The sequence below is a fragment of the Linepithema humile genome, chromosome 6, assembly GCF_040581485.1.
Source record: "Linepithema humile isolate Giens D197 chromosome 6, Lhum_UNIL_v1.0, whole genome shotgun sequence".
NCBI classification, from domain to species: Eukaryota; Metazoa; Arthropoda; class Insecta; order Hymenoptera; family Formicidae; genus Linepithema; species Linepithema humile.
The window spans coordinates 28,407,008-28,430,672 of NC_090133.1; the positions used below are offsets into that span (position 1 = coordinate 28,407,008).

At 40.3% G+C, this 23,665-nt stretch overlaps 2 protein-coding genes across 5 annotated transcripts; one reads left to right on the forward strand and one right to left on the reverse strand.

Moving 5' to 3' along the window:
• The first annotated feature begins 143 nt into the window (after nucleotides 1-143).
• LOC105671223 (facilitated trehalose transporter Tret1-like) lies at nucleotides 144-15,087 on the forward strand. Of its 3 annotated transcripts, none has more exons than XM_067356816.1 (7): nucleotides 144-374; nucleotides 3,705-3,874; nucleotides 9,776-9,861; nucleotides 12,541-12,888; nucleotides 13,111-13,268; nucleotides 13,413-13,865; nucleotides 14,047-15,087. In XM_067356816.1, the coding sequence occupies exons 3-7, from the start codon at nucleotides 9,805-9,807 to the stop codon at nucleotides 14,630-14,632; spliced, it is 1,602 nt and encodes a 533-aa protein (XP_067212917.1). In that variant the 5' UTR covers nucleotides 144-374; nucleotides 3,705-3,874; nucleotides 9,776-9,804; the 3' UTR covers nucleotides 14,633-15,087. The 3 variants fall into 3 exon arrangements, with proteins under 3 accessions (XP_067212917.1, XP_067212916.1, XP_012220615.1); XM_067356815.1 differs by having other exon boundaries at nucleotides 3,705-3,870; XM_012365192.2 differs by lacking the exons at nucleotides 144-374; nucleotides 3,705-3,874 and adding an exon at nucleotides 6,711-7,207.
• Nucleotides 15,088-15,279: 192 nt separating this feature from the next.
• Nucleotides 15,280-23,381, reverse strand: LOC105671220 (serine/threonine-protein phosphatase 6 regulatory ankyrin repeat subunit A-like). 2 transcript variants are annotated; one of them, XM_012365187.2, is made up of 17 exons: nucleotides 22,989-23,381; nucleotides 22,434-22,558; nucleotides 22,130-22,339; nucleotides 21,615-21,807; nucleotides 21,342-21,531; nucleotides 21,017-21,263; nucleotides 20,827-20,941; nucleotides 20,652-20,741; nucleotides 20,330-20,544; nucleotides 20,036-20,255; nucleotides 19,802-19,966; nucleotides 19,370-19,728; nucleotides 19,140-19,294; nucleotides 18,767-19,045; nucleotides 18,446-18,690; nucleotides 18,242-18,371; nucleotides 15,280-18,156 (listed from the first exon to the last, which is right to left on the reverse strand). In XM_012365187.2, exons 1-17 carry the CDS (start codon nucleotides 23,016-23,018, stop codon nucleotides 18,038-18,040), a joined length of 3,087 nt encoding a protein of 1,028 aa, XP_012220610.1. In that variant the 5' UTR covers nucleotides 23,019-23,381; the 3' UTR covers nucleotides 15,280-18,037. The 2 variants fall into 2 exon arrangements, with proteins under 2 accessions (XP_012220610.1, XP_012220609.1); XM_012365186.2 differs by having other exon boundaries at nucleotides 22,079-22,339; nucleotides 22,989-23,380.
• Nucleotides 23,382-23,665: the final 284 nt, after the last annotated feature.

Genomic DNA, 23,665 nt, shown 5'->3' on the forward strand with positions numbered 1-23,665 from the left:
CGCAAGTTTCCTCATTAAAAAAACACATGTCGAAAGTGAAATTTATTGACTATAATATAATTTAATTGTTATTAAATTAATTAAATTATATATTAAATATTAAATTATATTAATTACTAAATTAATTAATTTAATAGTAATTTCGTTATATTATAGTTGATTAACTTTATTTTCGACACGTATTTTTTTATCGAGAAGCTTGCGTTTTAATTATTTAATTGTTATGTGCATTTACATTGCTTGCAATATAATTATTATTTTCCCGTAATTTTCATTTCTGACAAGTGTCACCTGTGTAACTAAAAGTAAAATTCTTGATGAACTGGATTGTCAAGACACAACTGTTGCAAAGTTGCATATGCAAATCCAACGATGTACGTATTAGTTTTTATTGCGCTTTACTTTTTTTCTTTCAGACCGCTCGGGTTATAGATCTCAATTAAAAATCACTTGATGATTGTGTGGGTTGATAAGCCGAATCGTCATAAATTTTTAGCATGTATGTATACGCGAATTCGGATTCGAGTACGATAAACCTGTTACGACACACGTGCGAATTACGTTGTCGCTGTATACGTAATCGCGCGGTCATTAAATATGACGATCGCAAAAACGTTACAAAAAATTTAAAAAATTCTTTATTACATCGCTATCGGATAATAGCACGCTTCCGTCGCTGCTGACGGAATGTTGGCACAATTAAAGTCGTTCTTAGATAAATCGGCAGCGTTTACACGAAAACGTCACAGCAGGCGTTTCGAGAAACTACATATAACATGTTGTCGTTGTTTAATGCTTGCATTCGCCCCGTTATTATATCATTGTTACGAAACGTAAAGCATGATACATCGCAACAAATCGCAGCCCTGGAGCCTCGCTCGCCTGCGATTTTCCTATGTACTTCTTTCCAGCGAGAACATTTGCACGGAAATCAATCGCTACGCTCGACAACACGCACGCGTAATAAAACTTTTCTAACGTTCGTTTCTTGTGCGGCGCTTCGACGATGGCTTAATTTCTCGGTACGCCTTAAAATGTAAAAAATCTTTTTTTTTTTGTTATTATTGCCGATCGTTATCTGCTCATGAGATGTTACGATGATTATACAGCGGACAAGCACAAACGGCGGTATTACAAAATTAATAATCACGCGCCATCGCCGATCCGCGATAAACAACTAGAATTCCGCGATCACTAATCGCCGCCGATTAAATTATCGTCGTACTATATATTTCTTGGTGTGTTTCTATGTTAATTTTTTTAATAACACGCCAACACGCAAGAAGCGCGCGCTGTAGCGTAGATGACGGAGGAAGTTGAGGGTTCGACGGGATCTAGAAGATTTCTTCGATTATGTGGACATCGTGAACTTCGCGACGCGCACGTTGGTGATCGTAATAATGAATTTATGCGATATATGCTCATTTACATTTGTAACAATACGGTACGTCGAGTCTTCTGACACGATTTTGCAACGTAGCGCCAGGAAGCTACAATTGCAATCAATGCCGATTGTCGCTGTAACACGCGAGCATTATGCAGAATGTAAGCTACATCTTGTGTCTTACATCGAGCTTCTTTCTGTATCGGTATAAATTTAAATTTACATTACACACAGCGTAATTGTGTCGAAAATTAATTTTCTTACGCGTGTTTAAAATTGAATAGCAATAGCGGTTATAAAAAAATTATAAAATATTAGACAAGACGACGTGTTTATTTCGTATTAGAAAATGCATATATAAAATAAGAAGATTAAGAAGAAAAACTTGGTTGTCTGGTGAACAGCACTGAGAACCGCGTAATCTTGCATGCCGCGACTCGTATCGTGATTCGAAATCGAGATTCTCGAAATACGATTCTGCGCAAATAGCACGTGCATCTTTTTTCAATGATCTGGAAATATCCGAAGCGCCGATGACAAAAGGTCGTCGGAATCGGAAACGGAAGTGGCCGCGAGGGTTGCGGCCGCCGCGATTTGCATAAAAGTCATTTGTCATGGAGATAGTCGCTTCCTGAATTAAACGGGTCCTTGGACATGCTTCCTGATCCGAACTTTCGCTCGCATCATCGCCGAGATCAATGAGCCGAGACCTTCGAACATTGACTCGAATCCTTTCTATAACAATCTTTCTCGACCGCGATACATAAGAATTTTATTCAGGATTAGTTTGTGTCGAAAATTGCGAGAACAAAAAATTTTTAAATTGCGAAAACGCTAATCTTATCCGAACATATTAATTTAAAAAAGCAATTTAAAATTTGCGAGAAATTTTTTTTCCACCTTTTTTACGTATTTATTTTTTGGCAAATCTGAAATATGTTTTGTATTTTATATATGCTTTAAATCATGATACTGTGCAATATATAACGATACCATTGCATATTTGATATTTGTCATGAAATATTGATTTATATCCGCGCGCGATGACACAAAACATTTCATTATTCATAACTAGCGTATGAAAATTGAATCCTTAATCGCGTTGCGAACAAGAAATGGGTGAAAATAATTTCGCGGATCGATCTGCGATATATGAGCTAATAATGATACCCATAAATTATAACTGCTATCAGATATCGATACAAAAATGATCCAACTGCAAATTATTTTTGTTTTACGCAATTTATAAATCGTAACTGACAGATGCGAAATTTTGAAATTAATGCGAAAAGATGATCATCAGTGACAAAAGTATAGATTATTATTTCCACGCACGTGCCACCGTGTTCTTTGACTTGTTTCCTCTTTTGTTTTTCTAAGCGTACTTGAACATTCGTCGAAACGATTATATATTTCATGACAATGAATTTATTTTATACCTTGAAGCGTTAACGATGGCGCAAGTGTTGTGCGCATGTACCACGATAGTTGTTATGCAAAATTGATAGTTGAAACAGTTGTTAATAATGTGCATAAAATAAATGTCAATAAACGTATTGTATTGACGTAAATGCGAACAATAATTTTACGATATTAAGAAGCGCTTATATTTTTCTTTTAAATAATCATCGATATTTTCAATATTACGTAGACATATTACCAACATTTATTATCAATTCTGGATGGATTTTTATTTCATAGTTAAGTTTTCGATACTTCCTCGCGCTAAGAAATTACGATTACGTCTCTGTCCTCGGGCAAGTCGGAATCGTTTCGAATGTTTCTGTTCTTTTTCGATATCCCAATGTGATTGGCTGGAATAAATGTGGGTCGCGTGGCAGATCGCGAATTTTATTGTTGGTAGAACAAGTGACAATGGGATACACAAAAGAAAGAAATCTACGCCGCGAGGCCAAGCGCGTAATTTTTCTTTTTTCACTGTTCCATATTTAGGTGATTTTGAGAACAAATTTAAAGGCAAAAATTAGAACTTTATTATTCAATTATGAACTAAGAAAATTATAGATTACTTCTACTGTATTATTTCTACCCGCGCGTGCCGTCGTGCTGTTTGACTTGTTTCTTCTTTCTTTCTCTTTTTTTGCGCACATTGGTCGATTATATATTTCAACGATTATATATGGCAATGAATTTTATCTCTCGGAGCAATAATGATGGTAGTATATCATGCATATACCGTGATAAATGTAGCTAACATATGCAAAATTGACAAGTGAAATAGTTTAGTGCGATAAGCAGTAGGACAAAAGTGCGACGGATACGCAGATGTATTTACGATTTCCGTCTTGCCTATTTCCAGGTCTAAACTCCCGAAGGCACGTGAGAAGGATTTTCAGGTCAGCCGAGAGATCGCCTTGGATCGGAAATTGATTTCGAAGGCCTCGACAATCCCCGCCGGTGGTCGAAAGGGACTCGAGCCGTAAAGGCGCATCAAGGAAACCCGCGCAAAAAGAAGCGCCAATTAAGCAAGTAAATCTCTTGATGCGCTTAAATTAGATTGACGTTGAATTAGATCGAGGTACACAGTCAGCTGCGAGCTGTTCGCGTTTCTTAGCGCAAGAGCATCACTTTCAACAATAGTGATGTATGTAAATAATTGTGCATTGCACAATCCATATTCAATTAATTAATATTAATTACTTGTTAAATTAAATTCATAATGACATTCCTATCTCTGAAACTTGAAAATTTCTTTTGAGGTTTTTCAGATCGATTTGAAGACAAAGGTATATCCCTCACAGTTAATTCGACAATGAATAATCTTATTAACATGATAGTATCTCGAGCTTTCGCTACGGGACGCGGAATTAAAGTGCAAAGATGACGTTTTCGCAGGCATTGTCGCGGGTCAGGGACGTGTGCCACCGCGCGCCGATAATCGCGGCTGCTCCTATTGTCATTAACGTTGACTTTTTATTGCGAGCGTAGAACTTTGCAATCGCTAAGGAGGCCATGCCTCCCGCCGCGAATGGATACATAAATGCTGCCGTGTTTAAACTCGCGCCGGTAGAAACACGATCGTAATCGCGGAGGGATAACGAGAGCTTGGAAAAAAAAAAGGATCTCGTCATCAACCGCCGGCGGCGCTCTAATATATAACTCCGAGTTCTCTCGTGAGACGCTGATAAGGACAATATTATGTTAAGCCAATAAATAATTCATTTAGCATGGAAGAATTAAACGTCCTCTCTTTCTTGCATTTGTATCTATTTTTCATGTTCTTTGATACATCTTTCTCATTTATTTATTCATATAATGTAGATTGAATAATTTTCACTTGTTTGTTAAAAATTAAAATTAAAATCTTATCTTAATATTAATTTTACAAAACGAACGAGTGCATTGATCACATTTAAGAAAACTAGAATGCAATATTGCTGCCTGATTGCAAGCTACTGTTAGCTTTTCTCCTCGCGATTTCGTTATTTCATTTCTATAATATGATGATCGTCGTTACACATTTCGCAAATGATGAACTTGGGATGATATCAGCGTTATAAAACACACCGGCTTTGTTGTTTTTACAAATGTTCTTATCACGACGTATGGAACTCTGCAAAGAAAAACAGAGAGAAGTGACTAATATTTGTCTATGTGATGCAGAAGGAAAACTAGCTGAACGGGCGCGAGGATGCGACATTGTACCCTTACCGTTCTGATGGCGATAACGCTATCTTTATTAGCAGCTAAAAGGGAGAAAAAAAATGGGCCATTGACGAACGGGCCGGAACTGAACTTGCGATCGCTCTCGCGCTTTTCTTCTTTCGCGCCTTTCGCATTGGCACAGGTCAGGGATGCACAGGAGCGAGATCTCGGCGACCAGTAATATATTTATGTGCGCATTGTTATTAACCGGCGCGCTTTTTTACCGCAAAAGCGCGCTTACAATCACTTTGGAGGCCGTACCTTTTGTCGTGAATGGATAATACAATGGCACCTTTTACCGGTAAATCACGCTCGTGCAACCCTGTCGTTGTAAATTAATTACGAGAGACAGAGAACGCTGATAAAAAATGGATTTTACACGATGAATTCTTCATCTCTTAAGTTTTTCGAATTCGAGAATTCGATATAACGTGATGTAATCTATTTCTTGGACGGGCAAAATTTATCCAATTATTTTAATTTGTATTTCTCAATTTTTGATATTCTTCTAATCGTTCCTTTCTTTTTATATTCTTCCTCCTTCTTGCGCCTTTCGCATTCTTTTACGATATTTTTCACGGGATTCGTGCCTCCAGGAGCTAAAATCAGCCGTGCTCATCGCTCGACCGCAATCGCGCATTTTCCGGGAAAAGTGTGTTAAAGCGCAGGCACGAATTGAGTTTCATTTATTACCAGGACAAATCGGAATTAGCTTATCACTCATCGACAATAGGATCTAGACAGTGACAGTGCAGAAAGAAGATAATTCTTGCGGCTGGGAAATCCTATTTTGAGCGACGCGGGATGCTGGGTTTCGCGCAGATCGCAATCTCAAGACCACAAACATCAACATGAAATTGTATATTTTACTTTGTTAAGTAATATTTTAGCCCTCTGATTGCGTTGCACATTGAGTCACTGTTGCACATCCGACAATGCTCATCATGCTTATCATTTTCTTACGAAAAAAAAGCCCGATGTCATTAAAAATAATCGATGCATTTGACTAATCAAATTAGTTTATTTTTTGCAATATCATTTTTTTCTCATCAATAGAAGGAAGGATTTATGCTTTATCGCAATCAAAAATTAAATTATACAATTCTGATTATTTATTAATCTATTAATTTATCATCATTATTTTATGTAGTATGAAAGATTGAATTCTATACATCTTGGATTAAAATATATAAATTTCTGAATTGAAGTAATTTAAGTATTTATGACACCAAATTGAATTCTAATTCTGCTACTTTGAGTGTAAATAAAGTAAGAAATTGAATTCAAGAATATCTATCTTTTACTTTTGCACATTTCATGAAAGTACCAAAATATTAATACTTATATTAAAAATGAACGGAAGATAAACGAAAATCAATTCAAATTTTCATTTTCAAATACGTCCATCAGACAGCTCTATGATCTATGATACTATTTTTCGCGATAGTATCTAATTTTACTCCGATTGAATCAATGTAAATTAATTATTTACATAATGAAATAAATCTGAGGTTGAAGTCGGGAAGTACGAGAGCTGAATATCTCGTATTTTGCGAAAGAAAGACCTCGGGGACAATTCTGAAAGCTTTGCTCCGCGTCAGCGCCGAGCGTTTTGAGAGAGCCGGCTACCTTTGCCGCGCCGCTATAAATGCGAAGGCGCGGACGAAAATCGTCTCAGTGTCGAGCGCGAAAAAAGCCGCGGCGGTAGCGACGACTGCGGCAGCGGGCTTTTTGATACAACGCGATCGGATTTGCTTTTTGCACGTGCACGAAGTTGTAACGGGAAAGCTTCGCGAACATCCGCGGTTTCGATCGTGAACAAGCGGTGTTGTTTTCCCATCGCAAAATTTTCACTGTACTGTTTTCTCTTCTGCTCTCGATTGCGGTCCAACTTGTAATTGTCGCCGAGTCGTCGTGATTCTTCTCTTGGCTGATCCTTTAATTTACAACCCGGCTCGCAATTATCGTCGACGGGCAAGAAATAAGTTCGCGTCGTTGATGAACTGCGTGGAAGATGATTTGAGACACGCGAACTCTATTTGTCTTCGCCGATGACCGCGTGTCAATATGGAAACAAGTCTGTTTGAAGATTGCATGAAATATTGAAGAAGGATATTCTCGCTAATTCGATCGAGAGGGCAACTGATAATTGCAAAGGTACACATTCTGAAATTTATCTTCCGATCATTTGAATTAATTGCGTTTCATGAAATTAAGTCGAAGTTTAACTGAGATAATTTAACATTGTTAATTTAACTTAAATCGAAATAGGTATAAAAAATTGTTTATGTTTTCGACATTTGTTATTATCGTATTATAATTTTTTCGCGTTTTTTGTCATACTTTGCACTTTGTTATATAAATTGTATATATTGCTGACGCTTTTGATGCGTCGAAACTAATGTATCGCGTGGTCATATTGCCAATTCCGAGTTACGCTTGTGTTCACAAAAATAGCAACCGGAGCTTGTAAACAAATCTCACAATAACACTGCGCAACGTGCTAATACGCGTATTATCGGTTGCAGCCGAAAAACCGTGGTTTAACGCGGGAACACACGTGCTGCAATTCGATCCGCGTAAAAACCTATTTCTATTTCTCATAAGTTTACAAGGTGATTGCGTTTGACGCAATAGCGTCAAACGGCTTGCACCCGATCACTTGCAGTTGTTACATTTATCTCGATCGCCGAGACAAATACAAATTAATGCAATCTCAATTTTAATCAATTTAAAAAATCGCGTACTTTTTGAATGTGCGAGTTCGATATATTAATAATAATGTAAAATTATGAACTTTTTAAATACGCTGACGCCATTGTTTTGATTTATCTCCATTTGCTTTGTTCGAATGAAAAAATTACGTGCTGCGTCCACTCGCTAATCGCAATCCGCGTTCATTCATCCGAATTATCGCAAATCCATGCGATATTGCATGTTGTTTAACATTCTCGTGTAATTCTGTTTCTGCACGGCAACGTTATATTTAACTGCAGCGTGAAACAGAAACGAAAACGCAGCGTGCAATATAATTCGATACATAATTTTTCAGTCTTGCTTTATTTACGTATTTTATTTATTTTGTAATTATCTTCAGATGCAATCTTCTTCAAAATTGCACATTAAAAAAATTTAAAATGCAGTAAAATTCAATTCGAAAAACTTGGCGACGCGCAAAAATAGATTTTGCGGGATGAAAATTGGGTCACTTCGATTCGCATGTGTGTGATATCTTATCAAGCGTTTGTAGACAGGGAAGGACAAGTCAAGGCTCTTAATTCTCTCGAGATCAATCTAATAAAACGATCTCACGACGGCCGGCCGGCGGACGCGTCTTTCATCGCGCATAAAATGCATGAGAATCTGTGCGCTGACATTTGCGAACAGATTTATTTGCATCGTTAATCGGCGTCGATCTTTATCAAATAAACGCAGGCGCTGGTGCGGTGCGCGCATGATGAATGGACGCGCGATGACGGAAACGATGAGGTCGAAACTCTAATTTCCTTGCGCCGCATTAATGGGTTAAATTGCATTGAATATGTGAAACCGATTGAGGATCTAGCGATGATAATGAGTCGCCGGTCTCATGAGTCACGAGACTCGGTATTGCTGCTAGTTTCCTTAAACACTCTCGAGTGGCGAACGGCCGTTTAATCGCGCGATCATTATTCAATTTATATGTCGCGCCACGCACGAAATCGTGAGCGGTAAATAAATTAAAAGGTAGAGTATTTTCACCTCCGCTGATTTCGAAATTTATTTTTAAGACTTCCATCGCGGAGTGGAATTTGAAAAATTTATCTCGAATCAATTATTTGCAAGTTCTAATGGAATAGCGACGGAATCTCGATTTGATGGAAATCAATATTGGAAAAGCCAATAAGTCATCGATTGCTGATATCAGTTAATTCGAGGATAAATCTATCGTGAAAATGTCATGAAAATATCTCGTTTCTTCTGCAGCAATAATTTGTAAACGTAGCCGAAATGAGTTAACGCTTTTCATCGCAAGATTACTCGATTACCGTGTTTTTCAACGAAATTTCTGTCAAGCACGAAACGCTCGTGGAATTTTTTGAACTGTAGTTATTCGCTTCGTCGCGTGCACCACTGTTATTTACAACGAAAGACGAGTCACTCCGGAAGTGAGTTCCCCGGACAGCTCGTCGAACTCGCAAACTTTATTTCACAATCGAAAAAGATATGCGCAATTGGACAATGATCTCTAATTGCCGTACGTAGAGTGTTATATCATATTATTATATAATTCAGGCGACAGCGGATGGTTAACGAACAATCCTACTCCTTTAAGAGTCGTTCATTGTTATTAATCGTCTCGTCATATGGCCTTTCGAATGCTCGCGACTCGCTCGACTATTCCTGAAAAGAGTTTATTCGCGCCACCGAATTGGAAGATTCGCTGTTCTTCCATCAAGCGTATCGATTTCGGAGATAAGGCCAGCGAGAGAATTCATTTAGAGCGAGATTTCGCTTCAGATTTAGATCGCGAACTTTAACCTCTCGATAGAAAAATAGCTGTGAAAATCAAAGGTGATTGTTAAAGTGCAAATTACAAATCGATAGAATGAAGATTCTGTATTGATTTGTAATTTTTTAGTTTTTTATCATTTCGCGCCTAGAAAAAGATCCGAATTAAAATTCTATCTTAGATTTCGACGAAGCTGGAGGAAGTATTTTTATTGACGAAATATTTTTTTACAGAAACCCGAACACACCGCCGACTGTGCGCGATGATCAGCCAAACGAAGCTCTGGTGGAAGCTCTTACAATCCGGCGAGAAAAGAAGTGTAAGTCGTTCGATTACTGCATTACGAATACGCGATTAACGACAGAATATCACATTCTTTCATTTCTTTAATTCCGACACGGAATGCGCGATGCATTTGGAATTTTTATATTTCTTGATGTTGCGAAATAAAGCGGCAAATGTCAAGTGGCGCAAAGAGAAAATAGATTCTCGCTTATTTAATCGAACAAACGGGACAAAAGCGTGCGATTTTTTTGCTAAAATTCTTGCTCCTCGGGAATGTGTTGGTGACATGCGAAATATTCCTGGCGCGAAATAATTACTTATGAAGCCGGATGACAGGACGAAAAGATACTGTGCGCTTCTTGCATCGCTTGCACAATAATACATGCAATGGCAATGCATCTGAGATGCAAAATACAGCAGAATAATGTCATATAATAACTAACAGAAGTGCAATAATAATAAAGAAGTAGAGACAAAAGAATAAAATAAATGTAAAAAACATAGGCGCCCTCAAGGGGGGAGGGGAGGGGAGGCAAGAAGGGGCATCCCTCCCCTCTGGAATATGACTCTGAATTTTTTAATGAAATATTACATTGCTCGATCTTCAAATGAAAAATAATATAATTTTTATAATTTAAATAATATGAATCTTGACTTTAAGCTACACAGGTTTCTCACTGTTTTTTTTTTTTTATTATAACAGAATATTATGTGTAAACATAGCCTCGAGGATTTTAGACTCGCTCCTACCTAGACAAATTTCTGCGGGCGCCTATGGTAAAAAATTGTTTCCTGTTTGTCAAACTTATCTCGCGCTTTGTAATCGATAAGGATAATTATTGCGGATGTCACACACCCGCATGCACACAAGCAGGCTTTGTTGAGTAAGGCCATTAATGAAGGGAAGATGATTGCTTACGAATAAATAGACGGACACAGACTCGGTAGGATCGGCCTTCTCGATCCTCGCCTCGTCCTTCGTTCTACTCGTAATGCTGCAGAATCTATCGCACGATTTTCCATCTAATTTCCATCAAGCAATCGACGAGCAATAGTCTCGGCATAATTTCTTATGTCCATTAGTTTATATTCAATAATTGTTTTGATAAAAATTCGGCTAAAATAACTCGAACGCATTTTAATATTTTGTAACCTATAAAATCGAAAAAGGCAAAATTTTTTTTTTGAGTGTTCTACTTATTCAAATTCTATGCATCCGCCGTTCCATTCGAAGCGAATTTCGAATGCGGAATCGAACGTCGGTATAAGTTTCGTAGCCGCGAGCGTGGGTGAGCCTTGATTCGGCCTTCGTGAAGCTTATAAATTTCCTTCTCGCGATCCGAGTGATAATGACTTCGCTAGTGGCGCACATGGTTACGAATGATTTATTCACCGACGATACAGACTGACGCGTTTCGCGTCTCGTATGATGTATACGTATCGATCCTTCGCGGAAAAACGATAACGCATGCCACACGCATCCTACGTCAGCGCATCATCATTCGATACTTTTATTTATTATTGTTTTAATTCGCCAAGCTCGCGAAAGATATTTCCAGGTTTTACTTGACACATGCCGAATCTCTCCAAAACAGCGCAAGATCCATCGCTGCCTTTTCTATAGACAGTAGTTTAATTTTAGTATAAGAAAAAGACTTCTTTTGAATTTATTTGTTTGGAAGAAAACAGTTGTACTATTTTGCATTTATGCGTATGAATATAAGCCTCGATTTATTTAAAATTTTAATTAGTACTATTATCGTATCAATATAATTATATAGATCCGCCGAATATGTGGACTGTTTGTTCATTGCACTTTAAGCTAATATAAAAAATAAATAGCTCTGATTTCTTTTTATACAAATATCTTGGAGACGCAAAAGTTTACAAGCAGTTTCGAATTCTCAAATTAATTACAATAAAACACAGGCTTGAGATGAAAATAAGTATCATCTATTTTTTTAATATAAAAGCGGTTATCGTTGCAAGACATTATTTGCATTAATTACTCGCGTTAACTTCAATTGTGCTTCTGTACTTTCAAGATAATTGTACGAATTACGTAATGATTCGGTAATTAGTAATACGTAACAATATTGATGTAAGTATTCGTAGATTACGTAAAACATACAATAAAGACAATTTGCACATCTGGAATTCAATAATGGAATTTTACTTACAATTAGAATCAATTAGAGTTTCAATACACATCCCCAGACGGTGATTGACATTTTGAACACGCGGAAAACTGTAATTCTGATCGCTTCACTAAACATTCGCACATACTACGCATACCAACCGTGATATTGTTTTTAACGCAGATATTTTTAAAAATAATGTGAATTCTATAAACAATCAAGTAGTAGATTTGACAAAATAACAAGTTAAATTGCGAGTAATTTAATTAAATTTGTCAATTATCAGATTCTTATCAAGAATCAACCTGCATCATCTTTCAACTCTAAATGTTTATTTCATTTAATTAATTCTCAAATTATATTCCAATATTAATTAAATGCAACATTATTAATCAACAAACATATCTAAGTTCAATACAGTAAATACATGTAATTATTAATGTTATATGCCTACGTAATTTTTTTACATTGTGATAAAAAAATAGTTAAAACATTACAGTTTAAACAATCTAAATTATACGTAGCTATCATAAAATTCATAGTTATACATATTTTAATAGACAATCCTTTTTCAGATCCTGGCGGGTTTGGCCGCGCACACCGGGCAGATTTCCGTGGGGCTGTCGCAAGGATACAGCGCGATCCTGATACCGAAGCTCTTCGAGGCGAATTTTGTGGACCAGTCACAGGCGTCGTGGATCGCCTCGCTCGGCGTCGTCTCGAATCCTCTGGGTGCCCTCGTCGCCGGCCTCTGTGCCGAATGCTTCGGCCGCAGATCCGCGATCGCTCTGGCCACACTGCCGCATGCGGCCGGCTGGCTGTTGATCGCATTATCGAAAAATGTGCCGATGCTATACGCCGGCAGATTCGTCAACGGCATCGGCACCGGTATGGTCAACGGGCTCTATCTTTACATCAGCGAGGTATGTGCGGGTACAAATGTGATGGAAATGTCCTCGCGTCTTTCGTGATCTTTATGCGCAATAATCGATGTATAATTTTATTTAACGTGCGATTCTTCAAAGATAATAATGATACAGAAAGCGATTGTCGGAGCGCAGAAGCTAGTAATTTCTATACTATTCTGTTTGTGTCTTTACTTCCGTTCGCAGGGGTTTAATTTAAAAAAATATATTTTTTTTTAGACAGCCGCGCCGGATGAAAGAGCTTGGCTCGCGAGCTGTGGGCCAGTTCTGGTTTCTTTGGGTGTTCTGATGGTGTACACTTTGGGCGCTATCACGACGTGGCAAAGAGCGGCCGCTATCAGCATTGGACCAACGATTCTTTCATTCGCGCTGATACGGTGATTGTTCTTTTGAGTTTTATTAATATTTCTCTCGCAAATGTGTAAAAAATCTAAAATAGATTTTATATTACAAATATTTTACTCACTCTCTTGATTCTTCAATTCGCGAAACATCGTTGAACGAGAATTTCGCTTCTGCAGAATGCTACCGGAAACGCCCGCCTGGCTGGCTTCGAGAGGCCGAACGGACGAGGCCAAAGAGGCTCTTCTGTGGCTGCGAGGTCCCGGATTGAACGTCGATAAAGAATACCAAGAGCTCTGCGAGGCGAACGCGAAGCGGAAGGAGACAAAGGATAGTCTGCTGCGGGCGCTACACATGCCCAACGTGTGGAAACCGTTTCTGATCCTTCTCGTCTTCTTCGCGCTCCAGCAACTGTCCGGCATTTACGTGATTCTATTTTACGCCGTGAACGTGCTGAAAGACATCGGCTTAAATGTGAACAAATACACTGCCAGCGTCGGCATAGGCGTTATCAGGCTGTTCACGTCGATTCTCGGTGCCGGCTTGGCGAATAACTTCGGCAGGAAGACCCTAGCCTCCGCCAGCGGCTTCGGGATGGCCGCCGCGGCCACGGGAGTCGCCCTTTCCTTCAGGTTTGCCTTGTCAAATTATATTCTTGATGACCAACCTCGCAGTCTCTTCCTTCATGAATTACACAATTTATTGTTTCTTTTTATTTTCATATCTTTATATATTTTTTCCTTTGATCAATATTGTTGATTTTTCGAGGTGTCCAATTACTCTTGGAAATAATGCAGCTTTCTTCGTGACCAGGTTCAATCTTCCGTCGTGGGTGCCGCTGCTCTGTGTCGGGACCCATGTGGGCGCGTCCATGATCGGCTTCCTGACGTTGCCGTGGGTGATGACGTCAGAATTGTACCCGCTGCGGTTTAGAGGCAGCTTGGGGGGTCTCACGACCAGCATTGTGCAGATACTAACGTTTGTCATGATCAAAACGTATCCGGATCTGAACGGTACCGTCGGTCTGGAGTCTACGATGTGGTTGTTCGGCGCAGCCGGTTTGCTCGGCGCCGTCTTCGCCCTCACGATATTACCGGAGACCCGAGGACGCAGTCTCGACGACATCGAAATGAAGTTCTGCGATAAGCCGAGCGACAGCTTGAACGCCAGCAAAATCTTCTCCAACGTCTGGTCGCAACCGAAGAACATCACACTCCAACGATACGCGACGATCTCGGAGGAGAAGCAATCGAATATCGCGGCGAACGCGTACGCTTACGACAACTTCTGTCTAGAGTTGTCGGCGGAGAATCTAGAGAAGAGTGCCAAAGCCCAGGAAAACTCAGCAGCGGATAAACGAGTTATAATCAGCTTAGCGCTCGAGCATGAGTGCGTTTAACCGAAAGAAACTTTAATACGGAAATAACTTTTATGGTGAAATTGTGATGTTAAATTATCTTGTATTTATTTATTTTATACAATTGATAGCTGAGTCAATCAGTAATTTTAAGTCAATCAGTACTGATTAAGGATATTGCTTTATCACCAAACATTTTTTCAGTATTATGAGCATTCCTAAAAGGATGAGTCTGTGAATAACGAGTGTTGCATTATTATTTATGTCACCGTTGTGTTTGCGTGTAATAGTGAATCGCATACATGCATGGAAGTGTACATAATTGTAAATAGTATCGCGCCTGATGCGAGAGATCTTGTGAGATAATTATTTTTATCACTGTTATTATTTAGGAATATGATTATTTTATACGCGGACATTGATGCGCGCAACTCTGTCAATAAGGAGCATTTCTGTCACCGTTGAGAGAAATAAAATAAACATGACACATCGTTGAATGTAAAGGATTTTATTCGGAAAGTACAGGGAGTAGAGTTGAAAATTTCTACTTAATATTAAGCCCTCTTGAAATCAGTGAACTGTGAAACATTATTGAAATAAGTTATATTTGATTTGCACAAATCAATGTCGATTGAAGAATTTGTAGGATGTTTCGGAGGAAAAGCAGGTAAATTACTGTGAGCCGCGTGTGAAAATAGAATGTAGTGACGTGTATTGATTACAAATATTCACGATACAAACGTATCATCGGAAACCCTTTAAAATATCCTGCAACTTTCATGTAATACGATATTGCATCCTGAAAAAACCTGTCGTACGCGAGAGAAAGGGGTATAGAAAAAATATTTTCTTCGATATATATGTACAGCGATGGAGTCTTTACGTGTCTGAGAGTGAACAGTGGCGCACGATACATGCAATTTTTCTCGCTTTTCTACAACAATCGCAAGTACAAAATCACGTACAAATCACGAGATCATGATTTCCCGGTATTAACAATTTCATTAATTGCATTAATTATTATTACATATAAGCGATGCGATTGAAGTCGGTATGTACAATTGGACTACAATATCCCGTCGATGAGTTATACAATTCCCTATCGTATCGATCACATTAGCGCTTAAAATCGCCTAGAGATCACGCTTACGATCTATTAAATGCAAAAAGTATGGGCAAAATTTTAAGTACAAAAATAATAAAAAACGACTACGGCTACGGCAAGTGTCCCTCTTGATCGTCACGTGACAATGACCGCTGTAAAGCGATCGACGTTGATAGCTTCGAGAAACGGGGAATACAGAACGTCTCAAAATTAAATATATTGTTGTCCCAACGTATTCCGATTCAATTCCACGATTGGCCACTACGCATCTTAACACTTACAAGCTCTACGTCCTCGTTACAACGTACAGTTTAGTCAGGCAGTTTAGGTTCTTTTTTTTACTAACAAATATCTAAGAAAATAGCTAAATACTCGTTTCTCTCCCTCGTTGCCTTATTCTATGTACAGAGTACCCGGAGGGAGGGGGGAGGGGGGGTATAAATTCAGTCCGTTTCGGTATATTTACAACATGGGACGTTGATAATTAATTATTCATACTTTCGGCATTTCTCCTTACGAGTTGTAATCCTACGCTTTCTCATACGGCGAAACCAAACCAAAAGGATCACAAAATCTTTACGGACGCTTGTTCCGAACGTTAACGTTCAAATGTCTGAAAAGTGTATAAAATCATTGGCGCGGAAGAGTGTAAATGATGAGATACAATTGATGTTGAGAATTAAACTGTTAGTTATTGATAAATATTTTTTTTTTTTTTATATATATATATATATTGTAAAGAAAATTTTTATTCGTAAATAAATAAAAGTTTTTTTAAGAAAAGTGCTGTTGAGAATGGAAGACATTTGCCTAAACTAATAAGAATCAACCTAGATTAGTAAATGCAACGTTGAGCATTGTCTGTACATTCGTCGATATTTGCAATGACGTCTAAATCGTCCGTCCTAAGAACGAGTCGCGCGCAGACTGCGATCTCTATCTTATATTCAACTAGAAAATCGATAATACGCCGCCGTTCGTTAAATCAGTAATTGCATATTACATTTGCAGATCTTGCAGATCTTTCAATGCAAATCCGTTCGTCAGAATTATTCTGCGTGGTCCACTCGAGACTTACATTAGTCGCTCGCGAGAGAACTCTATTACGCGCGCATTGTACTCCCGACGCTATTTAGAATCAATTTTGCAGGCAAACCTGTCGCGGGAAATATGGAGGGGGTATGTGTGCGTTACTTATTGTAATTTCGGCTACGTAGATGGAAATTGCACATAATACGCGTGGCAAAGCCGCGAGCTTCTCGTTCTCACTTATGTATATGAGAAGAAAGAAAAATATAAATATTTCGCTAGAGTAAAAAATAAATAAATTTCAATATTGCGATGATATCCAAAAGGAATACAGCGAATAACGGCGGAATTTTGTACTCTTTCCAACTTAACGCACTTTCTTGATGCTCTCCGTGAATAGCATTAAGTGAGCCGTCACTTTTTGAAAATATTTGCAACCGGAACGAAAGTGTTGAGCATGATTTAAAAGTAACGCTCTATTATTAACTTGAAGCTGAATATTACACGACATGATCGATATTGAATCATATATACAATTAAACGTTCTAGGAACGCCGCCGCTGATTGCGTCGTCAGTTTTAAAATTAATATTCGTTTTTTTTTGTTCTTTTTATAAATATTGTATTGCACGGCATTAAATTAATGCAGGAAATCTGTCGTCTTGTCAAGTAAGTGGAAAATTCCTTGACAATGCGATAAATCCTCGCACTGAGAGAAAAGTATATTTGGAATTATAATTATATGGAACTATAATTATGGCGAATATACTTATTTTTATAAGAACTGTTACAATTAGCAGTAATAATTTTATACTAACAATCATATAGTTAAAATATCTATAAAAATGGTTGACGTCAAAAAACATAAATTATGATTACTGCAATTATTCTTCTCTCTCAGTGCAGCGCCAATCTAATGCAAAATATTGCATATTTCGCGTTTGCAAATTCGTGTAGCTAAACAAACAGAAAGCTGGACGACTGGCTGTTGTACAGCTCACTCGTCTCATAAATGTGCCTAAAGCTATTATTAAGTAACGTTGGTACGTACACACATACATCCGTACTCTTCTTGGCAGTCGATTAGTTACTATCGAGTTGTCGACAGCACAGATACTGGTATTGTCACGATCGCTACTTAAATGGCTGGTCACCTCGAGTGATAGATCTGTCCGCTAAAAGTTACGCTAGAACGGAGAAAAGCCAGCAGCTCGTCCAGATCAATTTTGCCGCGTCGATGTTGCCGCGCGTTGTCGAGTTGTTGAGATTATTCGCTCGGAACGCTTGACGGTCCGAGCGCGTCGACGCTCGCTGTCAGTAAAACTCCGAGTCGGAGCTGTGCTGCGAGTCCACGCCGTTCCGGCCGCCGTTCAGATACCCCTCCGACGTTTGCTGGATGGACGGCGAGTACTGCGCGGTCTCCCCGTTTTGTCCTGACGACAGAGATTTAGGATCCTACGCGTTACTCCACGCGTTGAGGACAACAAATTCAGAAGGAGGTAAAAATTGTACACATACCGTGCGCGGCGAGAATAGTGGCCAAGCACTTGGCCACTGCTGGATTCGGGGCGCAAGCTAAGGCGGGCGTGAGTCCATCGGCGTCGACGGCCACGACACTCGCGCCCAATTGCAATAATTGCCGCGTGACCTGGACAAAAAAAATAACATCTTGTCATTTATCGCGATCGTCGTCGCGCATTTCAACGCGGTTTCCCAGCTTACCGTTATAAGGCCGTTTCTCGCCGCCAGATGCAGCGGCGTTCGCTGCTGCTTGTTCTTCATATTGATGATAGTCACACGCTGCTGCTGCGACGCGTTCTTGTCGGCCTCGTTGCCGCCAAGCGACTCGATCCAGCTCAGCAGCAACTCTGCCGCGGCGGAATGCCGTCTTTGGCACGCCAAATGCAGCGCCGTGTTCATACTGGAATCGACGGCGCGCACGTCGGCCTTCCACTGAAGCAGCAGGTCTACCAGTAGAATAACATCTTGTTAATGCAATTCCCAAAAGAGATACGAGCGTGTGATTTTGTTGCAATGAAATACCAATAGCGTTGCACTGTCCGTTGATAGCCGCGCAGAGAAGCGGCGTCCGTCCGAAGTGATCGGTCGACTCGAGCCCGGCTAATTCCGGCCCAACGGACTTCAAAATCAGCAGCGCGCACTCGACGGATCCAGCGCTGGCCGCAACGTGTAGCGGCAGCAGACCGCACGACGAGTCCCTCGGCGCGGCGACCGCTTGTCCGCCAAACTTATTAATCAGTAAGTCCAAGCAGTGCGCGGATCCCTGATATACGGCGCAGTGTACAGCGGAGAATGGATTGTCTGTAAATAATAAAAAAAAAAAAAAAGGTCAACTCAGTCGCGGGGAAAGTCGTCGGACAAGTTTCTTTCAACCCAGGCGAGAAATAGGCTTCACCTTCCAAGAAGTCGAACACGCTGTGATTCAAGAGATACTCCACGCAATTCGAATTCCCATTGTAACAAGCCCAGTGGAGCACAGTGCAGCCTTGATCGTCCTTCAGTGCGGCCGCGGTCGGATCGGCTGTGACGAGCGCCGCCAAAGCGCACAATCTGCGAAGGGAAATTCGAGGCGCAAGTTCAACTCTGTTTGCGACAAGGAGATCTCGCGCAAACGCGACTTCTCACCTGCCGCAGGCGGCTGCCAAGTGTAGCGGCGTCTTCCCATTCGTGTCTTGCACGGCCACCCGCGCGCCGTGCTTCAGCAACAGTTTCACCATCTGATTGTCTCGCTCATTGACCACTGCCCGAAACAACGGTGTGTGCTTGTTGACGTCAGGCAGATTGCAATCGGCTTTGTACTTCAACAGCAACATCGCGCATTCCATGTGGTTGTTCGCGACCGCCAGCATCAGGGGAGTCCGTTGTTTCGCGTCGTAGCGATTCACCACGCTGGGATCGTCCGTCTGCTGCAGCAGCAGGGCCAGGCAGTCGGCGTGGCCCGCCGCGGCGGCGCAGTGTACAGGCATACGTTGCGTCACGTTGTCCTGGAGACACGCGGTCCGACGTTAGTGTTTATTACATACATTTTTATGAAGGAGAAATTCAGATTCTTCACACCTGCACCGATACTGAAGCACCGAACTGCAATAACAGCTCGACGCACTCCTTGTGTCCTTTGTAGGCTGCGAGATCCAATGGCGTTTTCCCGCTGTCTTCTTGGACGTTCGTGTTGGGGAACAAAGGCAGAAGCAGCTTCAAGATTTCGTCGTGACCGTGATACGCCTGGTGAAACATTTCGCGAGTTAGATATACATGCGACTTCTCGAATGTCTCAAATGATTCAATTTGTACCGCGAGATGTATCGGAGTGAGCGCTGGCAAGGATGGTTCCTCCGCGGTCGACGAGCTGGACGAAGCGGTCGGAGTTTCCGACGACGAGGCGTTCAAAAGCGCCTCGAGCGCCGCTTGATTGCCGCCCGCCACTGCGTAGTGAATCGCCGTGAAACCGCGTTTATCGCGTAAACGCGGATCTGCTCGGTGCTGCAGCAAGTACTGCACGCACTTGTAGGACCTGCGCAAATGCGATAATTAATAAGCGCCGCGCGAACGAGAACTCGATCGCTGACAACGAGGTTCGATACTGACTGGGCGTTCGAGTTCGACGCCGCTGCGGCCAAGTGCAGCGGAGTGGCGCCGTTCACGTCTTGAGCGTTCGAGTCGCTGCCAAATCCAACCAGTGTGAAGACACACGGATAATGTCCTTGACTCGCGGCGTGGTGGAGAGCCAGTCGATTGTCGTTATCAACGAGACGGAAATTGGCGCCGCTCGATAACAGTAAATCTAGACAATCCACGGAACCCTGTTGGAAACATTCGATAATGTATTCTTTCAGTAATGTATTCTTCCGCAACATTGAGAAAGACTTAGAAATAATGATTGTGAAGAATTAAAGATAAGGGACGCTACCTTAAAAGCTGCTAAATGTAGGGCCGTTCGGCCACCGATGTCTCGCGCATCAATTCGTCTACTATCAAGCTGCAACAACTTACGGCAAACCTGTGACACGACGAAAACAAGTCACTGATCAGACACTGAACCATTGTCGTGACATAGAAATTACATCGACGAATTCACCACTCACTTCTATATGTCCCGCCAGGCAGCTCAGATGCAAAGGCGTGCGTTGTTGCGCGTTGCGCGTGGCCGGAGACGCGGCGCTTTCCAGCAGAGACGTCGTCAAACACTCGAAACCGAACCTGTAATTTACCGTTTGCTCTTGTCGTTTCAATCGCACGACACGTGAAAATTTATGTATTTCCCGCGCGACTTACCAGGCGGCGATATGTAAAGCTGTGTTTCCGTTTTTGTCTCTCGCGTCCGGAAAGGCTCCCGCATCGAGCAGTGTTTTCGAGCGAGTGAATCTTCCATGGATCGCAGTCATGTGCAACGGCGTACGGCCGTCCTCCGACTGAACGTTCACCTTCAGTCCGTTATATATAAGCATCTCGAAGCACTGGACGCCGTGTAAGCTGGCGGCGGCGACATGTAGCGCGGTCTGTCCCCGATAATTCAGCGCTTCTGTTTGCGATTGATGCGTACAATGATTATTCGAGTGTGTCGTGGAGTCGATAACGGAAGTACCGATAAATAACCCACCTAAATTGACATGATTAGACATGAGTTCCTTGATCACACGGGGACATCCGTTCAAGCAGGCAATGTGTAGCGGAGTATTTCCGTAGACATTCTTCGCCTCGACATCTGCGCCAGCACTGATCAAAATATGCACGCACTCCACGTTAGCGGAAGCGGCTGCTGCGTGTAACGGAGTGTATAAATCTCGATCCTTTTGACATACAAAAATATATACACATATGACATGCGTCCAAAGAGCGCGCTGTCGAAAGTTTTGTTTAAAGGAATATGTACTTTAACGTTCACATCAGCGTCCTTAGCTATCAAGGTTTTTACAATCTCATTGTGGCCGTTGTACGCCGCAAAGTGTAAAGCTCTTCGATCCTTTTTGTCAGATGCATTTATCACACAACCGAACTGTATTAGATACTCCACCATTTCGAAGTGGCCGTTATACGCTGCATGATGAAGACACGTTCTGCCGCCTCTGCAAGTTTTAATTTAGTAATTATTTATATATTTCTTATTAACGATTAACTTATCAATACAGTAATAAAAATAAATATGATTTTAATAGTCACTTATGTATTTATTATTTATCAAAAATGTTAACTTAACAGTTATTTATATTATTTATAAACAATTTTACAATTCAATGACCATAATTTATTGACTTATTGAAACGATTCGCTTGCAACTCTTTGTTGAATAATTATTACGAGATCTGTGATAAATAATAAAGCTAAAAGTGTACAAACCTGTCTGTGACATTGATATTTAATAAATGTGGTATTAGAAGTTCTACACACTGCACAGCGTTATTTGCTGCTGCTACATGGAGAGGTGTCTGCCAACTGCGATCTCGGGCATTTGCGTCTGCTTTGTATCTTAATAAATAGTCTACTACGTTATAATTGCCAGAACAACAAGCTCTATGCAATGGAGTTAACCATTTCTTGTCTTTGCTGTTAGCAACTGCACCGTTTAACAAAAGAAGTTCTACAATAGCCGTATCTCCTCTGAAATACAAATGCCACACATATTTTTAAACAGTCACATGATGATCAGAGTTTTGCATTAAGTTCTTAATGTTTTACTGATTGAAATATTGACCTATATGCTGCAGCATGTAAAAGGGAACGCTGCTCCTTGTCTTGCCAATTGACATCCTCCTGTTGAGATAACAATGTACGAACTGCTTCTATGTTTCCATGAAATATAGCTTGCAACAAGGGAGGCTGTGGAAATAAACAATCACAAATTTATCTTTTGTACGAACTTGTGAAACACATTTTAAACAATTGTAATTCAACCTTTATTAAGGCCAAATTTAAGAAAACTACAACTATCCATTGTATACGATTGACTTTTGATTGAAATGTGAAAATATAAATCCGCTTGTTTCAGCAGCATCTTGCAAACATTTTGTTTTATAAATAAAACAAAATTTTATTTAAAATAAAATAAAATAGATAAATATTTAGGTTTCAGAGGGCAAAAGAAAGAATATACAAAGTGCAAAAAGTCATCCGACTAAACATAAATATTCCTCAAAAAAGCAATGACTATTGAAAAACATATTTGACACAATAGCTTAACCTAAGCAAGCACTGTTACATTGATAATAGTGATATCCCAAGGAATTATTCTAATTTACGAGCAATTTACCTCGTCCTGAAGATCCTTAAAAACGTTCATATTGCCGCGTGTTCCAAACTGGCTCCGTTTTATTTCTTACAAGAGCATCATCACCTGATCGCAAGTAAGTAACACTGACGAGTGAGTCATCGGATCTTCACGGGCATCAACCTCGCGGTTCTCAGCCGTCGCTTGCCGATCGGACGAATTGAGCGGAAATGAAGTGTAGATGCAGTACTCAGCGCGGCTTTTTCGCACGGACGAATCTAACAACGGACAACACGCCAGGAATGCATTTTATCCTCGTGTATTCACTACGCGCACGTGGCTGGGCTATTCGATGCGCTCCTCGCTTTCGCAGCCATCTTCGACTCGCCACTCCGAACGTGCTTGTAAACAACGCAACGAACGTAAACTTTAAATCGCAGGATTCGCAATCCTGATTCTGAAAAAGGACAAAAAGATGTGAGAAATAAAAACTGGACGAGCAAAAATTGCGTTCTGCAATATGTAATTAAATTTACTTGAAACAATCGCTGAGTATCAGTAATTGTTATTGATAATTGTTAAGTATTATTGTTATTTAAATGCATTATTTCTCAGAAATGCTATTATTTCTCAGAAAAATAGATAGAAAATAAATAAAACTGGAAAAAAGTTTCTGTTGAAAATAACTCAAGAGTCTTCTATTGTGCGTGGGATGACAC